Raw genomic sequence first — 23,262 nt, 5'->3', positions numbered from 1 at the left:
ATATTTCTTTTCTCTTCCACACCAATCTATTGTACAATACTTGATGTAGACAATTGAAAATGCAATCCCTTTATCTAATAAGTAACTAATGAACTCTGCAAAGAGGTACTCGCCACTATGATCAAATCGCAGTGACTTAATATATTTCCCCTGACGCTTTTCATTTTCGCCTTAAATACCTTGAAATTTTCAAAGCATTCGGACCTACAAAGCATCTATAGATATATTCATATCATGAGTAATCTTCTATGAATGTCACAGAATACTCAAAATCACCTCTTGCCTTGAAGTTCATTATACCACACAAATCAGAATGGATTGTCTTAACTTATCATTAACTTTATTTCCTTTTAAAAGAAAAGGTCTCTTAGTCATTTTTCCTTCTAAATAGGACTCACAAGTTGGTAGTGCCTCTACTTTCAATGAACCTCAAATGTTCATCATTTGACCAACTTCGAAATTCTATTCAGATTAAAATGACCTAGACACAAGCGTCACAGATAAGTTCATTCAATTCACGAAAAAAAAATTTATTCTCTGATGGGACAGATTAACACTATTCAGTTCAGAAGAGTTATTAATTTAAAGGGTCACACATCAATGTACCACAAGAGATAAAATGTTTATCAAACTCAATAACACAAGAGTTACAAGAAAAATAAACTAACTATCCATCTCTTGTTTGGTTAGAAACTGAAAATACATTCTTTCTAACAGAAGTTACATATAATGCATCCTTTAAATTAATGTCTTATTTCTATCAGAAGAAATTCCTGATTAGTAGTAAGTGGGCTGGATAAAATCTATTGAGAATTTGAGATATAATCATTAAATAGATCATTAGTTATGCTGAATGAATAATAAAATTCAAACCACACATCACACATATAACCATGCTTACCGAACAGTTAGATTCGATAGGAAAACTTAACAATTCATGCAAAATATATGAGTCATGCCAGATATATCACCCCATAAAGAAACAGAACCAACTCAGATGGAGAGTAAACTGCTAATTTATATTAGGTAAATATCCCATTTAATTATCCCTAGTTCCATTGAACCAACTTGTAACTCAGTTGGAGAGTCAAGAAGAGCTATCAATTAACTAGGGACTAGAACACAGTAATTAACCATAATGAATCTATCCGATGGGGAGGAAGACCTATGTCAACACATAAACTCACTATATCACTGCTATATACGATGGAGACCATAGAAAATGAACCCTAACACCATTATTTGTTAAAAAAAATTAGTTAACAATTTTTTTACAGAAAACAGAAAAATATCCAAAAACCCATCTAAACAACCCCAAATGGCCAAAAAATCCCCTAGGTCACAGCATATCTGTGAGTATTTCTCAGTGGGTCGTTTCCAATAAACCTACCAAATTTTGAGTCAATCGAAGTTCGTCAAAAATCAGAATTCCGAAACCATGACCAATTCGGATAAAAAAAAAACTTTTTCAGCCAAAATAGAATTTTAAAAAAAATATATCCATTTGTTCAGTAGCTCTTATCACATATCATCATTCGCATACTAATACACATGAATCAAGAACAACGAACAAAATTTTAAAATATGTTTACATGATCTCAGCGTTGCTTTCTAGAAATTAGCATATTTATGTAATCATTGAATATAAAATTCAAAACACACCACATAGATATCCATGCATCTTGCACAACAAATTTCAATATAAAAGAACAATTCATGCAACATATATATGTGATGCCAAATATTCACTTTATAAATTTAAAACCAGAGCTAACTCAAACGAAGAGTATGCTGCTAATTTAAGCCAAGTGAATATCATTATCATTATCTCTAGTTCCATTGACTCAACATGTAACTCAGATGGAGAGTTAATACAAGTTATCAATAACTAGTGATTATACCTAGTGACAACCCATAATAAATCCATCCGATGGGGAGGAAGACCAAAACTCAACACATAAATTTATTATTTCACTAGTATTTAGACATGAAAAACATAAGGAAGAATCTCTATCACCATTAGATCATAACCGAGTTTTTTTTCCTTAAAATAATTTTCAAGAAATAGAAAAAAATGCCTAAAACACCATTTAAACAATCCCAAATCATAACAATGAATATTGTTTAATGGGTCATTTCCAATGAATCTATTAAATTTCAGGCTAATTGAAGTCCGCAAAATAATTCATCTCCAAAGCTATAACCAAAATCATATTCAAAATAATTTAAGCATCTTTAAGAATTAAACAATATGACCTACATTCTTATCATATATCAATTCATGTTAAATCATCATGTGTATTCATGTTCTAGAGTTAACATAAACAAAACTGACATAAAGAGTAGTTTTTCATACTCGTTTTAATCCGAAAGAACAACATAAAACCCATCTAAACAGCTTCAAAGATTATTTCATACTGGGCGTTTCCAATGAACACACCAAATTTCAGGTGAATAAGAGTTCGTGAAATTCTTGATCTCCACAACTAACCAAATTCATCAAAATAACCGTTTTAGGCATAGCTAAGGATTAAATATTTTGATTCAGATTTCTATTCTCCTTTTATAATTATCCCACGAGCTGAAGCCATAAAATGTGTCCCTTCTTCTGGGTAAGGCACACAAGACCTTCTTACAACAAATTGTCCTCTCGATTAATACACTTGAGAATCCAAAATATTATGTTTCCTCATTTTGAATGAAAACCTCAATATCTCTTCTCATGATTTAATCAAGCGTTACTAGTATCTAAAGGCGCATCTTCTATCTGTAGATAAAACACCACCACTAGTATACAGTTATTCAGGACAATTCTTCACAATACATTGAGAATATCGAATGACTCAAATAAATAAATCACATCAGTGAATCCTATATAGAAATCATAATTCTCAATTCATGTATCAATATAATCTCATAGGTATAAAGCTTTAAGAATTTTCAATAATCTCAAATAAATAGACCAACTCGAAAATCACTATTTATTTATCATAAAATTCTTATTTATACAAGATTATACACTTATGAGGAGATAATAATACTCATGTAATCAATGTGTGATATAAAATCACGTGTTTAAAATATTAAGAACTTTTTCAATCATCCAAAATTAATAGACCACTTTGATGATATCAATTAATCAATCATAAGTTCTCAATATATGTACAACTAAAACACATGTCAGGAAGCACAATGTTATTAAAATAAAATAATGCCCATATAAGCCTAGACCTGACATCACAAAACCTCTTGTTGATGATCTTTTCTTCATCACAAGTCCAAAATTCCATATGCTGTTATGGAGATTCATACTGGTCAAGCATAGAATGATTAAAGACACATGCAAATAAATGCATTAGAAACGAATTGGGAAGGCTTCTTTTAACCAATAAAACAATCAGAGACCCATGTTTCATTCTTTATACCAATCAAAAGTAAAGACGGTGTTAGGTTTTCACAAGGACTTGGGTTAAAACCCACGCCTAAACCCGCCGCCGCCAAGCAAACCCGGCAAAAGATTTTCCTTTTGTAATCTAGAGAATCTGTACACATCCCACAAGCTTTAACTAAATACTACGGTTACTAACAATTAACGATAAGTTAATCTTAGGTCATCCCTCAACGATTCACAAAACACGCAAAGCTACACATGAATCCTCTGACATTATATTCCAGTGTTTCTTTTCCTATAGCTTTTTCAACGTGAGTATATTTTCACAAAAACTATGAATAGCATGTATAATCAAGGCATATACATAAATCTATTTAGATGCAAGCAGGCTCTTGAGGCCAATTGATGGAAATCAGGCATACACAGCGGAAGCAAAAAGCCAGGATCGAACTTGCATGTAATATAGACAACACATAATCAAGATATTAATCAAACATAAAATTGATACTTATCTCTTGAAGTGTGACCGCGACCAAGAATCGAATCTTCAACCACGAGCACACACCATCCAGTTGATCGTCATCCTTCAGTTCCACAGTCTTCTGCTGTGTAACCCGAATAATACCAGAATTTGTGAAATTCGTGTGGGCGAATTTCTATGGAAAAAGAGTAGAAACTTGTAAAACCCTTCACCTTCTTATGGAATAAGACCCTTATTTTATAACTACAGGTTTAGGGTTTTCCCCTTTTCCAAAACCTATTGGGTCTTTATTTTCCACCTAGAAATAATATTCCATATAATTCTTTATTATTCGGGCACAACAGGGACCACATAATTTAATTATCGAGGCTTCCTATTATGGAATTAATTCAAGAAATCTGAATTAATCATACCATAATAAATTACGAATTATTCCACTAAAAAATCGTAACTGCACTCCTCAGTTCAATTTCAAAATCATACATTAAAACTTATTTAACTCCCCATGTTAAGATTACAGATACCAATCAATTAAATTAAATTACTGACAATTTAATTCATTGACTAATTGAATCTTTTATATTTCTGCTTAACTTACATCATGTGACGGATACAAAATCCACCTGCAGGGTTTTCACATGAGACTTATAAGCATCCATAAAGGAGTATCATCAATCTCAAAGTCAAGACATGGATTCTATCAACTAATTATTATTTCACAAATGTAATTTGCCATTATCCAATTCACCAGGAATACATAGACCCGCAATTGAGTCGTACCTTTTAGTAAATCAAAATAATGAACAAATCACATTGATCATAATAATTATATCAAGATTGAGAGTATAAGTACATTTAATGAACTAGAGAATTTGTTTTATATATTCAGTACAAAAACACTTATCTCTACTTGGTCCGTTCAATACATACAAAATGTAGTAGCACAAGAAGACGAAACTATACTGTTCCCATAATGAAGATACATTATATTAATCTTGGGCTACAATCATACCGATGGCTTTGTCCAATTTCCATCTTAGATTGTGAACATAAATTTTATACTTATAAGAACCGACGATTTAATCTTTCGTGTATAAGCTAAACTCTATACACTAAATCATCTACTATATAAGTAAAGGACACGCATACTGGTACATGATCTATTTAATTCTTTATTAAACAATGAATAAATAATTGTTCTATAATAAATATTATATCCAAACACATGGTTAATAGTATATATCCCAACAGAGGAAATTGCTGATTTATTCAATGGGATACCTAAAACAACTGGGAAGTTCAAGAAGAAGAAGAAATCGGATTTAGAGAAGGCCATTGAAGCAGTGAATGAGAAATTCGACAATAAATTAAGAGTAAAGGCTTATAAGTTTATCAAGAAGCATATTTATACATCTTGGAAGTTTCTAACTTTGCTTTATACTATACTGCTCATCTTGCTGCTTTCTTTGCAAGCGTTTTGCCAAGTCTATGGCTGCAGTAACCGGTGGTTTCATTCCCCCGCAAACGCAAGTCTATGGTTGCTGTAACTGGCAGGGGAGGATGGAGCATTATAATTTGGGGTTCAATTGAACCCCAAATTTTCGATGCGGTATACAAATTTATAAGTAAAAATTTACTAAATTTATAATAGATAATAGATATGAAATCATAACTTTAGACATATAATGGTTCAATGCTAAAAAATTTAAAGGTTGAACCCCAAGAGTTTAAATCCTAGATCCGCCTCTGGTAACCGGTGGTTTCATTCTCCTGCTTGATATATCATTTCATTTTCTTCGTTGTTTCCCTCGTTTTGTTTTTATTTTTTGGTTTGTTGTTTCGACTAATCTGAAGGAGATGATGCTTGTATACTTACTATTTCCTGTATTTGGTTTCGTAGCTGGCTTGTATAATACTACTAAGTAATAAAGTTTTGTTCTACGTGTATATGTATACACCCTGTAATTTGGTCATGACTAAATTAAAGAATTCTCAAGAGTTGAAGAATAAACCCGCCTTTTCAATAACGCCTTGCATTTCTCATGGTATGCAGGTTAAAACCACACTGTGAATATATGCTTAAATAAATGCATCAGTATTTATTTCATCTATATCACTCATGGTATCACCAATGCCTTTAACACCATTTTGAATAACTTGTGGAATTTGAGATTGAAATCTATTCTTCAGATGCATGAACTCTAGAAGAAATTAAACTATAGTTAAACCTGAAGCAACTTTAAATAAAAAAAAAAAAAAAAAAAACTGATTGAGAAATGTTGGGAGCATTTTTACATTGCTCCACATTATCATATTCCGCCAATGACACAGCGATACGCTCAAAATACACCATTAATTAGCGTAAAGCGGACAATGTCAAATATAATAACCCAAAAAGGTTAATGTCGAATACCACAGGGAATATAGTGTGAAAAGGTTACTAAACTCGTAGAATGCTTAATTTAGATCTAATGTCTTAATCCGATAATGTTTGCAAAAGTTGGTTGTTTGTGACTAATAACTACTAATTGCTTTGGATTGTAATTTATGATAAAAGAAACTAAGGTTGTGTCGCCGTTAGATAAGGTGTATGATCATGGGTATCGATCTTGATATACTTCTAATGGATCATTATATAAATGCACTTAACCTTTATATGAATCTCTTCTATTTCCCAATAAATAAAGATTATCTCTTTCTATGATTTTTCCAAATATAACAAAGTAACTATGAAGAACTTAAATTCGTCTTATTCCTAAGTTTATTTATTAAACAAAATTTAAAGCTTTGAATCCTTGTTATTTATTCTTACCAACTCTAATTATTTTCCCAAATACATTAAAGTCTATGGCTTTAATCAATGTTTGCAACCTTTAATTATGAATGAAGAATGAACAACAAATAACCCTAATAATCCATTATGTAAATAATCCTAATAATTCATTATGTGTATATCAATCACAATACCCAATTACAAAACATCCTTCATTGGGTTCACAACACTAGTAAGGAAATTTAGCTACTCATAGAAGAAGAAGAACAATAAGAAATAATTGAGATCATAATGCTTACAAATGCTTGCTTGGAATTGAAGAGAAATTAATTGCAATTGTTTGTGATCCCAAAAGACTTCAAAAACTATGAGTAGTTAATGCTAAGGAAAATAAAACTGAAGGCTGGTGAATAATAGTCTACAAACCTACATCAGGTATTTATAAGAGTCTAAATCGTGCAAAATACGATGGATCAATGTACGGACTATAAATATTATACGGTCCGTAGAATAGGTTAGTGATCTCCGTATAATCCTCTTCAGTCACCAAATATACTTTCCAATTTTACGGTCGTAAATATTATACGGTCCGTGCAACTGGTCCATAAAATCTTTTTCCCATTAAGACTCCGCTGGAACCAATGCACAGTGGGATCTATGGACCGTAAATAATGTACGGTCCGTACTTTTGCCTTGACTTCCTCCTTCAGGTCTGAGGCCATTCTGTTATGCATCTACGGTAGTATTGACGGACCGTAAATATTATACGGTCCGTATGTTGCTCTGTACAAGTCAGGCTTCATTTATTTTTCTTTATTTGAACATCTTTTTAACCCATTTTCCATGACTTGCTCCAAAATACGTTAAATACTAGCAACATATCACAAACACATCAAAAAGGCCAGGACTTGCTCAAAAACAAGTAAAACTTATAGCCAAAAAACATCGAATGTGCCATAATTTCACGACACATTACACAGAGCACTACAAAAGCAGGTCGAACATAGTGAAAATCAAAATGTGTATGTGCGACAGATAACAACCAACTCTGTGTGTAGTTTTTGAGAGCAAAATTAATTATTGGTAGAAAGTTGTCAAGGAGTTTATCTCGGATGAGAAAGTAATATTATGTATAAAACTAGGCATAATATATAAACAAACACTTAAACTTGATTAAACTTTATCTCAGCTGGCAACTAAACACTTCAACTTTGAGCATGCACATCTAGATTACCTTAACTCGTTTCCACTGTGTCGGTTGATCACTCCAACTTACAAAATGATCATTTAGATACCTCCAATCTATGCGCCACATCAGCATCGGTGTCCATGAGACACAAGAGGGACAAGTTGAGATGTCTATATGTGCACTCCCGAAGTTGGAGTGCCTACTTTCTAACAATGATCAAGTTTAAGTACCAGTTTATGTATTATGCCATAAAATTACCTTAAAAGACATAAGATTATATGCAAGAAAAAAAAACTGTACAGTTTCAGAAGAATGATTTAGAGATCCATATATTGGTACCTTAAGATTTAAGATAAGGCAAGATTACCTACCCTGTAATGCACTGTGTTCATCAATAGATGGTCCAAAAAGATGGAACCTATCCTGCAGATAAGTTTGAATATTCCTTTAAAATAAAAAATAAAATGGTGTTTCAAAAAAAAAAAAAAAAACTAAAAAGCACATTGTAGCTTCATTACCTACCAATTTAAAGATTTTCCTTGCTTTTTCTATATATTACTCCCTTCGTTTCAATTTATGTAAACTCATTTAACTAGGCACGACATTTAAGAAAAAGTGAAGACTTTTGAAACTTGTGATTCAAAATAAGTCTTGAATATTTGTGTGGTTATAAATCATTTCATAAAGTGAATTTGTTTTCAAATTAGGAAAGAGGTCATTTATTTTGGCATAGACTAAAAAAACAAATAGGTTCACATAAATTAAAATAGAGGGAGTATAAAACATGGTTTCAACATGTCTGTTTTTGGTCAATAAATGAAAAAATCGAGGGCATTATATTATTTAAAGCCCATTGCAAGATTAGCTTGCTTATGGAGATTGTATTTTCTGATTTATTTTTGTTGGACCTTATCAACAACTCTAAAGAAAGTCCATCTTTTCCTTTGTAATTATAGATCATGCCCTCATTTGAAATAAATCTCATTTAATAAGGTGGGGTAATTGGAATTTTCAATTGAACATTTCAAATAGACACGTGGGATACTCTACTCTAATTTCCCCTATAAGTATAAATACTTATACAGTCAAATCTCTCTATAACAGCATGATTGGATTCGAAATTTTTCAGTTGTTATAGAGAATGACTGTTATACACCTATAACAACATTGATATTTAAATAATATTTCGCTGTTATAGGCAAAAAAAGATGCATAAAATCTAATTTTCATTTTTAATTGTCAAATTCTAAGCTTAATCACACTTTGTATAATGAAGAAAAATCGTTTAATGATGAAAATATATATATTCATGTGATATTTTTTGTCATAAATGGTGTATTAAATGATCGACTATTTGGTCCAAATTTCCACTCTTATTAGTGGCAATCATAGATATTCTATTTTTATAAAGATGGTTAATTATTTTATTACCAAAAAAAGAAGATAGTTGTTATATGAGGGGTAATTTTACAAAGAGTGTACTGCTATAAAGTTGGTTGTTGCTGTTATAGGTGAAATGCTGCTATAGATAAGTAAAATATAACATAAAAAATGGGTTCCGAAAAATCTTAGCTGTTATAGAGAAGTGTTGTTATATGCAGGTGCCGTTATAGAGAGGTTTGACTGTATATATCAATCTCTATAACAATTGTTAAGTAATTTAATGAGGTAATAATTCATATTAATTAATCATTACCTATTAAATACTAAAATTTTATGTATAAATACATGAATAAATCCGCTCCCTTTCTTTTTGTTTAGCTTTGATATTAAAGAATTGTTTACTTGTCTGTTTTAGCAAATCAAGAGAGATCTATAATTTTCTTCCAATATTATCAATAGTCAAATTTAAATTTTTAAAGAATAATTGATAAGATTAACTTAGTAAAACAAACCCCTAATAAATATTCTTAGGAGAGTGTCAAGGCAACTAACAAAATTAGAAAAAAATACGAGTGGTAAACATCGAATACAAATAAATTTTTACCTTTGTGAGGGATAAACACAATTCAATTCTTTCATATGCAAAACAAACCACCCAATATTTGATTAAGTCTAATACTCCTATGAGTTACTCATATTACATATACTTAAGCTCAACTTTGGGTTTCATGAACTTATCAGGGTTTATATTCTAAATAAAATCTATTAACATAAAAAGGATAAGAACTTGTGACATTTTTCTTTGAAAGTTTTAAGAAAAAGTTCTTTTATTCCACTTTCAAATACTTTTATAAGATCATAAAAAATTCCTTAATTTAAAATATATTATTTTTTTTTCTAATTTAAATGATGTTACAAAAAGAAAGAACAAGAGCACAAAAAAAAATTACTTCTTTCGTTTAAACTTATGATGTAATTTGGCTAAATATTGACATACACTTTTTTATTTATTAACATTTTCGAGTCCATAACTATGGTTTTCAATGTACAAGATCTTGACAAAATAAGATCTTTAAAGTTAAATTATTCTTCAATATAATTAGTGATTTTTTAAAATCTAAAAATAAAATCATATAAAATGAAAAAGGTAATAAATTCAACTTTTTCAATGTAGATGCGGGACGGTACTTTCAAGAGATAATCAACTGTAATATTAAATAACATGCTCGATTAGTGCTTGCTATATTCTTGAATCTAAATTGAGAGTTTAGAATTTAGAACATCGATAGACTATACATATCTTGATATTTGTTGTTTTGACAAAGATATATTTATAATTTCAATTTGCAAAATGTTGGGTCCGTGCTGACACGGGCCATTCTCACCTAGTTATCATATATACATTTTTTTCTTTGGTCTTGCCCACCTCCATGAATTTAACTAGAATGTTTTATACATCCCTCTTAATGATATACTCCATCTGTTCTAATTTATGTGATATAATTTGATTAGGTACGGAATTTAAGAAATAAAAGAAGATTTTTGACTCTTGTGGTCTAAAACAAGCTAAAGATATTTGAGTGGTTATAAATCATCTCGTTAAACGTAAAAAGTAAAATTTAAAGTTAAATTGTTGTCAAATAAAAAAATATATCATTCTTTTTTAGACGGACTAAAAGGAAAAGTGTATCACATAAATTGGGGCATAGGAAGTACTATTCAACATCCTCACTATGTTTGTCTCACCATATCCATCAACGTTGTACATTGAGTGACGATTCTGATATTATATGTGATAATCAGTTCACCTGTGATGTTTTTAGTTTTAAATCTAGGTCCTGTACGGCTATAACGTGTTATCAAAGCTTACAACCTATTTTTTCATGTTTGTTGCGTATCTCTATCGTGTTTCTTCATATGAAATTAGCTTTTAAAATATTTGAAAAAATTGATAGAATAATGAATTTGCTTCCCTATTAAGTATTATTCTTTCACTTTCTTTAGCTTCTCCTTTCCATTTCTTTCAATTCTATAGACGAACACAATAAATGGAATTGAACCAAAATAACAAAGAAAGATATAACCAAGTGTTGAACTAAGTAGGCGTTCGGACATGTGAGATGAAATTAGCGTTTGAACATGCGGTTTCATCTCTGATTTCATCTCATGAGATGAAATTCCAAATCATCCAAAAAAGTATGATTTGGGATTTGAAATTATGATTTAAATCATGATTTCAAAAAATATAAATGTAAAATTTGACCCATACGTTTATATTTTGTAAAAAAATGACCATAAGTTGGTATATATATTTATCAATCATGTTTACCAACCATAAATTGGAAGATATATTGTTCGTACCATGCGAAAGGATTATATTAAAGAATAGTTACATTACTATTCATGTTAAATTTTTCTTTTTATTGAACTAAAGTTTGATCAATTAATATTGTATTTTTTTAGAAAAGTCTTCTAGTAGCGTATTAATTTTATTATGAACTATGATTTATTCATTTGGTAAGATTGTATAAAAATTGAGAAAATTTTGATGGTTTTTACAACTTGTGGGGCTTTTATGTTTATAAAAAAACTGCAACTTAAGAAATTCAAATTATATGTTCAAATATGATTTCATCTCATGAGATGAAATTATGTCGAAACGCCTCCTAATTGCTTATCTGCCATTTCCAGCGCTGAAGCAATTTGCTTAAACCATAAACCCTTCTACAATTAGATTTTTTTAAAAAAAAAAAATTGTTTGTTACATAGAGTAGGGGACAGTGGCCTTGTAGAATTCAAAGTTCTTTCGAACGGTAGATCCACAGTTGTCCAATTAAAGCTTAAAATAGTATATAAACTTAGTTCGTTTGCTGCCTAATTTTTTGACCAACCTCATAGAGATCTTGTTTCGTGTCTGCTTCTAACAGAAGAACAGTCACGTCTTGAAAGCTTAATGATGTTAATAATTGATTTAGGAGACGTTTAATTAATAAACAATACTATTTTATGCTAAATATATTAATACGTGTCCCTGTGTAAATATATTTATTATATTATATTCTAGTAGGTTCACGATACATATTGTCACGATTTTCATGAATCCCTAGATTCTCAATGTAACAAACAATTTAAAACACTTATCAAAACAGGCTAGAAAGTAGAGCGTGAATGTGTGAATATTTGGGAACTGAAACGAACCGTGACATTTTGCTCCGTTTAATCATAATTCATACCAATAAGGTCTTAAATAGTATTTTATTATTTGTAATAGTACTGAAGTTTAGTATATGAATGAACAATGATTTGACAATTAGTGTTGGAATGATTTGATTGGGAAGCCACCTGTAATTGGAATTAGTGTAATTATCAGGTAGTAATTACACAGCCTAATAATTACACAGTATTATAATTATAACGATCTATTTATTTGTCATAATATAATTATACTATAATTACAAGCATGTTGTTTGGTTGCACAAGTGTAATTACATAATTAGTTTAGTTTAAAAATAAAATTTAATTATAAAAAATTAAAATTAATATTTAAAAATATGTGCCTTTATAAATGATATTAAATAAGTTATTTAATAACACATTGTGTCACGACCCAACCGGAGAGTCATGACGAGTATCCGAAGTTAACCTACCGAGCATTATCTAACCTGCATCAAATAAACATGTCTTGGTGGACCACCTGACTATCTCATAACTACCATAATCTATATGGGCATGAATACTGGAGGAACAACGCATCAGTATGATTATCAACGACCATGCCCATTTATATTTACACGAATCGACAAGGCTACAAAAATGATATACAAGATGTACACTAGTGAAGCGATGAAACTTTTGACTATCCACACATGTCTACGAGCCTCTATGTAGAATACTGGAAATCATAAAGACGGGACAGAACCCCGCCATGCCCATATATGTACACAAAAGGAATATACCAACAAATATCGACTCCGAAGCAAATGGAGCACTCTTGGGACTTCGCTGATGACGCACCTAAGGATCAGATCCATCTCCATGTCTACTTGCGAGCATTAACATAGCGTCCACAAGAAGGGATGTCAGTATGAATAATGTATCGAGTATGTAAGGCATAAGCAACAACATAATCAAGATATAAAGAAACATGAGATAAAGGGATAACCTGTATGTCTGATTGCCTCTTAAGGCAGAAATCATGCATGCTTAATTGATTCTTTCAAAACAACATCCATATATATATATATATATAGCTGCGGAACGTGCAGCCCTATCCATATATAGATATTGCTGCGGTACGTGTAGCCCGATCCATAACCATATATCCCGCGTCCGGGACGATGTCATAGTATCCCAACTGATCAGGTGATTATGCGTATATAACACCTCGCCCATTTCTCATATCCCCTATATACATAAATAAATAATATAAATAGCATGCATGAGAGCCCAAATGAAAGCTACAACTCTATCGGAGTGATGTCAGGTCGGTGACCTCTGATGTGTCGTTATGGAATCATCACCATCGCTATATCTCACCTTGAAGGAACAACTATCATAAGGTGAGATCAACAACAAAGGGTATAATCAACAATCAAGTGACAACTCAATAGTAGCATGAGAACATTAAGATCTTTAAACTTTGGCCTTTCTAGAATTGAAATCATCATCATATTTATCATCGTCATTCTATCTCACTTTGAAGAAACAATAGCATAAGAAAAGGCCAATTATAATGAATGAAATCAAGAATCACATGGTAAGCTAAATCATATCATGAGAACATCTAAAACTTTAGGCTTTGTTGTCTTAGAAATGGAGTCATTGTCGTTATTGTTATTATGAAGAACACTTATCAACATCATCATATAAATCTTGATTCTATCTCACTTTGAAGAAACAATAGCATAAGAAAAGGCCAATTATAATGAATGAAATCAAGAATCACATGGTAAGCTAAATCATATCATGAGAACATCTAAAACTTTAGGCTTTGTTGTCTTAGAAATGGAGTCATTGTCGTTATTGTTATTATGAAGAACACTTATCAACATCATCATATAAATCTTGAGGATTATGGACATTCTAGTATTTCTTGGGGTTTAGATTACTATGGAAATCATGTATGGAATCATAACATGGGAGTCATGCATTTTGAAAGAAAGGAATTAGCCTTACATACCTTTACGTCTCCTTACTTACTCAACGTTCTCCTCCCAAGTCTGCGAAATCTACATACAAAGGATTCATACTAAGATTAAGTCTTGAACACACCCTTAAGTTTAACAAACATAACGAGCTAATGAAATTTGGGCAGTACTTCCCCTCTTTTATCGATTTCCATCATATCATAAAATAAATCCCAAACAACAATAACAACAATAACAACATCCATAATATCATAATCAAGGAATTATATTCAATTCAATCTCAATTTCATCCAAAATCCTCTTTTCAAGCTCACCTATAGTCATCTTCTTCACCTCAACATCTATGGCTTCTCCACTTTAAATTTCCTTCTCGATAAGAGTTATAAACCTTTATATCACTTAAACAAACGAATAGGATGAAGAGTATACCTTAAAATAGAAGAACTATACCTTAAAATAGAAGAACTTCACTTTACTTAACTCCCTCTTCAAGACTAATTTCACCACAACTTCAAAAGGAAACTAGAATCATTACCTTTCATGGATTTACCTTGAGGTTTTGATGTTGATTCTCTATTTAGATGATATGGAAAGGTATGGAATGATCGAGAGCCTTCAACAGCTCTTTGGAAGTCTCTAAAGAGGTGGGTAAATAAGTGTGGAAAGTTGAAAATAAAGTTAGGGTCGTTTGGGATTTAAAAATGTGACAAAATCACCACCAACCCTACTTTGCGGTGAGTATGCGGCCTAGCATACTCAATATGCGGCTGCATACTCCTTCCTTCACTTGAGGGTGGTGTTGGGCAGTGAGGGCTGCCAAAATTGTGAGTTTGCAGCCAGTTTTCTGCACATTAAACTCAATTTGCAGCCGCAAACTAAGCCACAAACTCCAACTTTTGCGGAAACGAGTTCTTTTCGATTCGTTTGACCTCCAATCCTTATTGAACCTTCTTGACACTTGTATAGAACTTCATTAACCATATAAGAGGCTCTATATCTCTCCCTCAAAGTGATGATAAACAATGTATAACTCAAATGACATGAAATCCTTCCAAACATGACTCAACCTCAACTTTCTCCGACGAACTTACTTCCATTGCCTCATATGGCTTTGGAAAATACCCTACTTAACCTTATAAGGGCTTCATGTCCACTCTAGTCTTACATTAATATATTCATAATGAAAGCGACACAAAATTCCAAGGTGTAACACTCCTCCCCCCCCCCCCCCCCCTTTAAGAACATTCGTCCTCGAATGTTAAACTCTTTGGGATTCTATGGAAATTTCACCAGAGTTTCCCTTGTAACTGTACCACTACCATCCTGTCACAACATCCTAGAATATACAATGCCTCATAGGGCTACAACAACAATATCAATATTGGCTACACACGACTAAGAAATCATTCAAGATGGCACTACGTACCTGGGGATAATGCTGTCTCTGCTTGAACCTCTTTGGAAGCGGAAATAAATGTGGGTACCTGAACTTTATATCTTCCTCTACTTCCCAAGTCGTATCTTCCCTGTTATTATTTCTCCATAGAACTTTAACTGAGGCTACGTCTTTGGTTCTGAGTCTCCGAACTTGCCTATCTAGAATAGCAACGGGTACTTCTTCATAAGACAGCTTCTCTGTAACTTGAACATCCTCTATTGGCACAATTCTAGAAGGATCTCCAATGCATTTGTGAAGCATAGACACATGAAAAACTAGGTGGACTGACTCCAAATCCGAAGGCAGATCTAACTCATAAGCCACTTGGCTTACCTTACGCACAATCTTGTAAGGCCCAATATACCGAGGACTAAGCTTGCCCTTCTTACCAAATCTCATTACACCTTTCATAGGGGATACCTTCAAGAATACCTAATCATTAACTTAAAATTCTAGGTCTCGTCGGTGATTGTCCGCATAAGATTTTTGTCGGCTCTGGCTGTTAACAACTGGCCTCGGATAAGCTTGACCTTCTCTATAGCTTGTTGGATTAAGTCTGGGCTCACTAACTCTATTTGCCCTACTTCGAACCATCCGATTGGTGACCTACACTTTCTCCTATATAGAGCCTTATACGGGGCCATTTGAATATTGGAGTGGTAACTATTGTTATATGCGAATTCAATGAGTGGTAAATGATTATCCCAACTACCTCCAAAGTCTAATACCCATGCCTGTAGCATATCTTTAAGGGTCTAAATAGTGCGCTCAGCTTGCCCGTCAGTCTGTAAGTGAAAAGCTGTGCTAAGTCTCATCTGAGTTCCCAAACCTTCTTAAAAAAACTTCCAGAAATTAGCTATAAATTGTGCTCCTCTATCGTAAATAATAGATGTTGGAACACCATGGAGTCGTACTATCTCTTTGACATACAATTTTGCATTATCTTCGACTGAGTACGTAGTTCTGACTGGTAGAAAATGAGCTGATTTCGTAAGTCTGTCCACAATTACCCATTTAGAATCATACTTATGCTGAGAATGAGGCTAGCCAGCACTGAAATCTATATTAATCACTTCCCATTTGCAACTTGGAATATCCATAGCTTGCAACAATCCTCCAAGCTTCTGGTGCTCAATCTTTACCTGTTGACAATTAGGACATTGAACTACAAACTCGGCTATCTTTTTCTTTATTTCATCCCACCAATATATAGATTTGAGATCATGATACATCTTTGTTACTCCTGGATGAACAGAATAACAGGAATGATTGGCTTCCTTCAGAATCTGTTAGCGTAACCCTGCAACATCAGAAACATATAATCTATCCTGATACCTAAGAACTCTATCGGCGGAAATTTCAAATGGTGACTTCTTCTTCTGAAGGAGTGTATCTCTGTAGTGAATTAGCATGGGGTCCTTATATAGGCGCTTTTTCACTTTCGCTATTAAAGATGAAACAACCGAGTTATGGATAGCAACTCTCGTACTGCACGAGTCCATTAAGCGAACTCCTAGGCTGGCTAGCCATTGAAGTTCACGAGCTAACCCCCTCTTCTCCGCTTGAAGATCATATAGATTGCCCATGGACTTGCGGCTAAGAGCATTAGCTACCACATTCGCTTTTCCTGGATGATAGAGAATACTAACGTCATAATCTTTTAACAGCTCTAACCACTGCCTTTGCCGTAGATTCAACTCTTTCTGCTTCAAAATATATTGAAGGCTCTTGTGGTCTGTATAGATATTGACATGAACACCATACAAGTAAAGTCTCCACATCTTCAATGCATGAATTACCGCAACCAACTCTAGATCATGGGTGGGATAATTTTTCTCATATTTCCGCAACTGCCTTGAAGCATAAGCAATAACTTTACCATCAGCAATAACTTTACCATCTATGCGCCTTTTTTTTGCACGTCTAGCCACATTTGCATTTCTAGCCACTTTTAAGTTCTAGGCCTTCTTTCTAGTAGCTTCTTCTCCAAGCCTCGCCCAAGCTACCTTCCACACATCGTAAGCCATCTTTATGGCTTGTAGGAGCCTCCAAAGGCCTTCCATGCCATCCTCGTCATCCACGCTGCTTGTAGAGTATGAAGTTCCACGACCTGGCCTTGAGTGGATGTCATGAAGTGAAGTGTGCCAAGTAGGATTATATCACACTTGTAGTTCAAAGATTGATTGACAATTAAGTAAAAGTGATGGTAGATAATAAGGACCAAACACATTTAGACACAAATTTTGGTCATTATATTTGGTTGGAAGGGTAGAAAAATAAACCCAATATAAAATCTTGTGTAAAACATTACAGGAAAAACACCAAATTATGACAGAATATTTACGCCCATCACAATTTTGGGACGAATTTATGATGATTTTGTGATAGAGTTCATCAATTACCGATGGCTTTATGACGATTTTATTCCTCAGTCATGAATTTTTTCCGACACTCGAATTTGTCACTAGTATTAGATTTTTCTTGTTAATGAAATAATATGCTTTTGATTAATTAGAGGGGTTAACTAATAATCCCTGCATATTTAAGCTAGATCTAGTTAAAATCACATCAGTAAAATGTTACAATGTGTGGCACACAAGGGTGTTGTCTAATGGTCAATCAAATGAGTTGAAAATCATGAGGTCTCAAGTTTAATTCAACAGACACAAAAAACACTAGATGGTTTCTTTTCATCAGTCCCAGACTTGGTACCTGTTGGTGGTGAGAGGGGGATGGTATCCCGTTGAATTAGTCGAGGTGCGCGCGAGTTGTCTCGGACACCACAGTTATCGAAAAAAGAACTAGTGGGAGGTGAATGGTATCCCATCGAATTAGTCGAGGTGCACATAAGCTGACTCAAACACCACCACAATTATCAAAAAAAGAAGTCGAAATGTGCGGAAGCTGACTCGAACGCCGCAATTATATAAAAAAGAATGTGATTCTGTGTGTACCCATCCAACTGATTAAAATTACACGTGATTTTATCTCTGCTCAATATTAAAATCCAAATACCTACTCCATTGTCACTATATAAACCATGCTTCGAATTTGCTCCACTTCGCATCAAAAGATCCACACCCAAAATATATTACTACTACACGAAAAGATGACCACAGAATCATCCTTCATCGATAATCCACTGGCTGAGCAACGTTGGCTCAATGACTCTATCAATACCTTGAAATTAGAGAAAGAAATAAGGATTGACCTTTCTCCTTGTATTTGTCATGTTCCTAAAAGCTTTAAAGAAACCAATACACAAGCTTATGTCCCACAAAAAATAGGACTAGGACCATACCATTTTTCACGTCCAGATTTCTTTGTCAATCAAAGGCACAAACTAAACATAGCCAGGAAGCGCATGGATTTTTCCCAAGTCCAAGATTTCATAAACGACAAGCTAAGGTTAATTGAGCCAATCATTCGAGCATGTTATGATAAGTTCTTGAACATTGGCACCAATACATTAAATTGGACATTGACTACTGATTCTCTCTACTTGCTTCACTTCTTGACAAATCATCTCCCACATCATCAAATAGATTCTCAAGGTTGTCACTTGCCTCAAGATCAAGGTATTCTCTCACTCAATTTTTACTTAAATTTGCTTTTTCCAGAAGGGAGCATTAGAGCAATGGTAAAGTTGTCTCAATGTGATGTATAGATCACGGATTCGAGCCGTGGAATCAGCCCCTGATGCTTACATTAGGGTAGACTGCCTACATCACATCCCTTGAGTGCAGACCCTAGGTGAACTCAGGCTGCTTCGTGCATTTGATTGCCTTTTCCTATGTCCTATATTATGTGGCAGGGGTTGGATTTCGATAATGGGACCTCTTAATTGTGGCCGTATATTCCGTCAAAGAATCTTTAATTTTTTGACAAAAAATGTACATATTTGGAGTTTGTTAAATGTACTAGCATAAATCATAATAATTAACCATTCAAATTATTTAAAAGACATGAAAAATTGTGGTCAAAGAAAAAGTTATTTGAGTCTCTAAACCCATAAAGTGTCATATAAATTGGGACGGGGGAGTAATTTTTTGTAACTAAATAAATCGCCTGACTCTACCTACTTATTTATCATGAAAGTAAATAAAATATTTTATGTAACTTTATAGTCATTCGAGTCTACTTGAATATCATAGAAAATGTCTCATTTTCCCATACTTGGGGGCAGAGCCGTCTCAATAAGATTGGGGGCCTAAAGCCAAACTTTAGAGAGAGACCCTAATTATGTTTTTTTATAAGAGAAAGATTGTCATATTTAAAGTCCACTTTTCTATTTTTTTTATGCGAAGTCATTAATTACTCTTTTTATAATCGTCAATAACAATGCGAAGTTGTTAACAATTTTTTCAAATCAATTCATTCGAAAAAATAAACTAACAAAATAGCTAATCAATCACGCGACTAAGAATTTCTTCTCTTTTTTTCTCTTATAAAGATTGTGCATACCCTCTGTCTCAATTTATGTGACAAAATTAGAATTTCAAGAGTCCACCTTCTTTATTTTTATTGTGAATTCAGACACACAATCTTTAAGTTTTTTCAAAACAATTTACATAACTACATAAAAGTATTATAAGTCATAATAATCTTTTAAGCAAATTAGCATAAAACTTAATAAAAAATGGGGGCCCAAAGCCATTACCTTACTTGCTTTGGCCTTGGGCTGGCCCTGCTTAGGGGCGTGATTTGTTTTATACTATATTGACTTAGTTTCTCTCTACTAATTGCTTCATTAATTTCCAGATGAAGGAATAGATTCTGAACGTCGAAACTTGGATAAAGATATCATAATGCTTGCGAATCAAATCCCATGTACAGTTCTCATAGAACTTCAAATGGCTTTGAACCAACCTTACGATTTGCTGTTTGAAGAACTTTTGTATAGTTTCCGTAAATCACACTCTCCTCTCCAACTAGCAGAGAATAAGAAATTTCGTCGTTTCAGATTATGCAAGGAGCACTGTCCTCATTTAATTGCCCACAATGGCGCGTTTATTGAAGACGAAGAGGAGGAGGAAGAAAATTTTGTTCGGTATGAGTGGACTTTAGACAAAACAGCGCTTGAGAGGACTTTTCTCAAAACGTTGCATAAGAGGACTTTTGTCAAAGCAGTGCAAACTGGCGTTGCTCTTGGCATTCCAGGAACTAGCATAATTGAGAAACCAGATAATTTGATATCCCAATTGCCATGGGACCAAATTACAGGACTTCTCAATAAGAAAGAGGAGAATAAACCTCTAATCGAAGAGATAGAAATCCCATCAGTCGCAGAACTTAAAGAAATTGTTAAGGTAGCAAAGTTCATAGTAATCCTAATAAATTACTTCCTCTGTTTCAACTTGTATGGCGATATTATAAATGCCATAATATTTTTATGGCTATATAAGACTTTTTAAAATTTGTGGTTTTGAAAATGCGATAACATTTGTTTGGCTATAAAAACTTGTCATTAAGGGTAAAATAGAAGTTCAAAGTCAACTATTTTCCAAATTTTAAAAAGTTTCATTCTTATTCTTTTTTAACAGACTAATTAAAAAAAATAGTAACAGGGAGGGAGTATATTATCTTTCAACAGGTCCCTCGCGAGTCACGTCTAATTCTTTTCATTGACCAAACACATGAAATGATTTTTTTATTTTTTTTATTTTTTGAGTGGGGGTACGATTTGAACCTAGGGCATCTTGCCTGATTTGATACCTCATATTGAACTGTGAGACCATCTCATTTAAAAATTTAAATTGTTTGAGATTACAAACACTTTTAATTCGAGTACTTGAGAATATTTTTTTTCAACAGGTAAAGTTCAAGCTGATAGAAGGAGGAGGGAGCAGCGATATACAACTCATTCAAGAAGGAGACGAACATGCAATATATCTTCCTGAAATCACACTAAATTCCGATTCAGAAGTGATATTAAGAAATTTGGTAGCATATGAAGCAGCTACTGCTGGTCCAGAATCTGCACTCGAGCTAGCTGAATATGTTGACTTCATGTGTGGAATTGTGGATACTCCAAAAGATGTCGAAATTCTCGAGAAAGCTAAAATTATTAAAGGAAATAGTACTTTGAATGATGAGGAAATTGCTAATTTATTCAATGGGATACCTAAAACAACTGGGAAGTTCAAGAAGAAGAAGAAATCGGATTTAGAGAAGGCTATTGAAGCAGTGAATGAGAAATTGCACAATAAATTAAGAGTAAAGGCTTATAAGTTTATCAAGAAGCATATTTATACTTCTTGGAAGTTTCTATCTTTGCTTTCTACTATACTGCTCATCCTGCTGCTTTCTTTGCGAGCGTTTTGCCAAGTCTATGGTTGCAGTAACCGGTGGTTTCATTATCCTGCAAACGCAAGTCTATGGTTGCTGTAACCTGTGGTTTCTGTTGAGTTTAAAGTCCACAAATGCATTAAGTGAGTGACTTTAAAGGTGAAGTATGAATTGTGAAATGGAGGGAAACAAAAGTGGAGGGAAATGAAAGTTTGAAAAACAACCTTTCAAGTGAACACTTCTCCCACATTGATGTTTGAAAGTGTTATGTGTGTGCTTATATTAAGCAACACATTCTCTAGCTCATAAAGGGTTGAGAAGAGGACCACCCCTCACGCCGTCGTCGCTCGGCTTCGGATTTGGTTTTTTGGACCAAACTTATTTTATTTCCATTTTCATTACTTAATAATTCCAATCCGGATATTAATTAATTCACGCGAAATTTAATGTAATTAATTAAATTCGCGAAATTATTTTTCCTTTCCAACGGAATTACATAGACTTTAAACGCTGGCAACAGAAAATGTTCTTCTATTTAACAACCCTTAGTCTGCAAAAATTTATTACTGAGGAAGTTCCTGTTCTACCAGAAGAGACTCCGGACAACGAGCGTTTCATCGTGACGGAGGCATGGAATCATTCTGATTTTCTATGTAAAAGCTATATTCTCAATGGGCTGGATGATGGTCTTTATAATGTCTATAGCGGCTATAAGATGTCTAAGGAATTATGGAATGCTTTGGACAAGAAATATAAGACCGAGGATGTTGGGTTGAAAAAATTTGTTGCTGCGAAGTTCTTGAACTTTAAAATGGTAGATAATAAATCTGTTATGTCGCAAGTCCAGGAACTTCAAGTGATTACACATGATCTGCTTGCGGAAGGAATGGTAGTCAATGGAGCTTTCCAGGTTGCGGCCTTTATTGAAAAATTGCCGCCTTTGTGGAAGGATTTTAAAAACTACTTAAAGCACAAACGTAAGGAAATGACATTAGAAGATCTAATCGTTCGTCTTAGAATTGAGGAAGACAACAGATCTGCAGAGAAGAAGGCCAATGGCAAACAAGCAATAATGGGGGCACACATCGTTGAAACTGCCCCTACAAGTTCAAAGAAAAAGGAAGCGGGCTCCTGGAGGGAAGAATGTTCCAAGCAAGAAGAAATTCAAAGGA

At 33.3% G+C, this 23,262-nt stretch overlaps 1 protein-coding gene across 1 annotated transcript; it reads left to right on the top strand.

The window, feature by feature from the left end:
* Positions 1–18,911: 18,911 nt before the first annotated feature.
* On the top strand, positions 18,912–22,192 carry LOC132601738 (putative UPF0481 protein At3g02645). Its single transcript, XM_060314803.1, has 3 exons — positions 18,912–19,380; positions 20,564–21,111; positions 21,617–22,192. Exons 1-3 carry the CDS (start codon positions 18,912–18,914, stop codon positions 22,190–22,192), a joined length of 1,593 nt encoding a protein of 530 aa, XP_060170786.1.
* Positions 22,193–23,262: the final 1,070 nt, after the last annotated feature.

Source organism: Lycium barbarum, chromosome 7 (assembly GCF_019175385.1).
Source record: "Lycium barbarum isolate Lr01 chromosome 7, ASM1917538v2, whole genome shotgun sequence".
Lineage (NCBI taxonomy): Eukaryota > Viridiplantae > Streptophyta > Magnoliopsida > Solanales > Solanaceae > Lycium > Lycium barbarum.
This window is presented reverse-complemented; position numbering and strand designations above follow the sequence as displayed.

Bases quoted from the DNA above. Each gene is read 5' to 3' on its own strand.
- LOC132601738 (XM_060314803.1), top strand. From the start codon at position 18,912: ATGACCACAGAATCATCCTTCATCGATAATCCACTGGCTGAGCAACGT. The intron at 19,381-20,563 runs GTATTCTCTCAC...ATTAATTTCCAG, and splicing joins TCACTTGCCTCAAGATCAAG to ATGAAGGAATAGATTCTGAA. The intron at 21,112-21,616 runs GTAGCAAAGTTC...TTTTTTCAACAG, and splicing joins AACTTAAAGAAATTGTTAAG to GTAAAGTTCAAGCTGATAGA.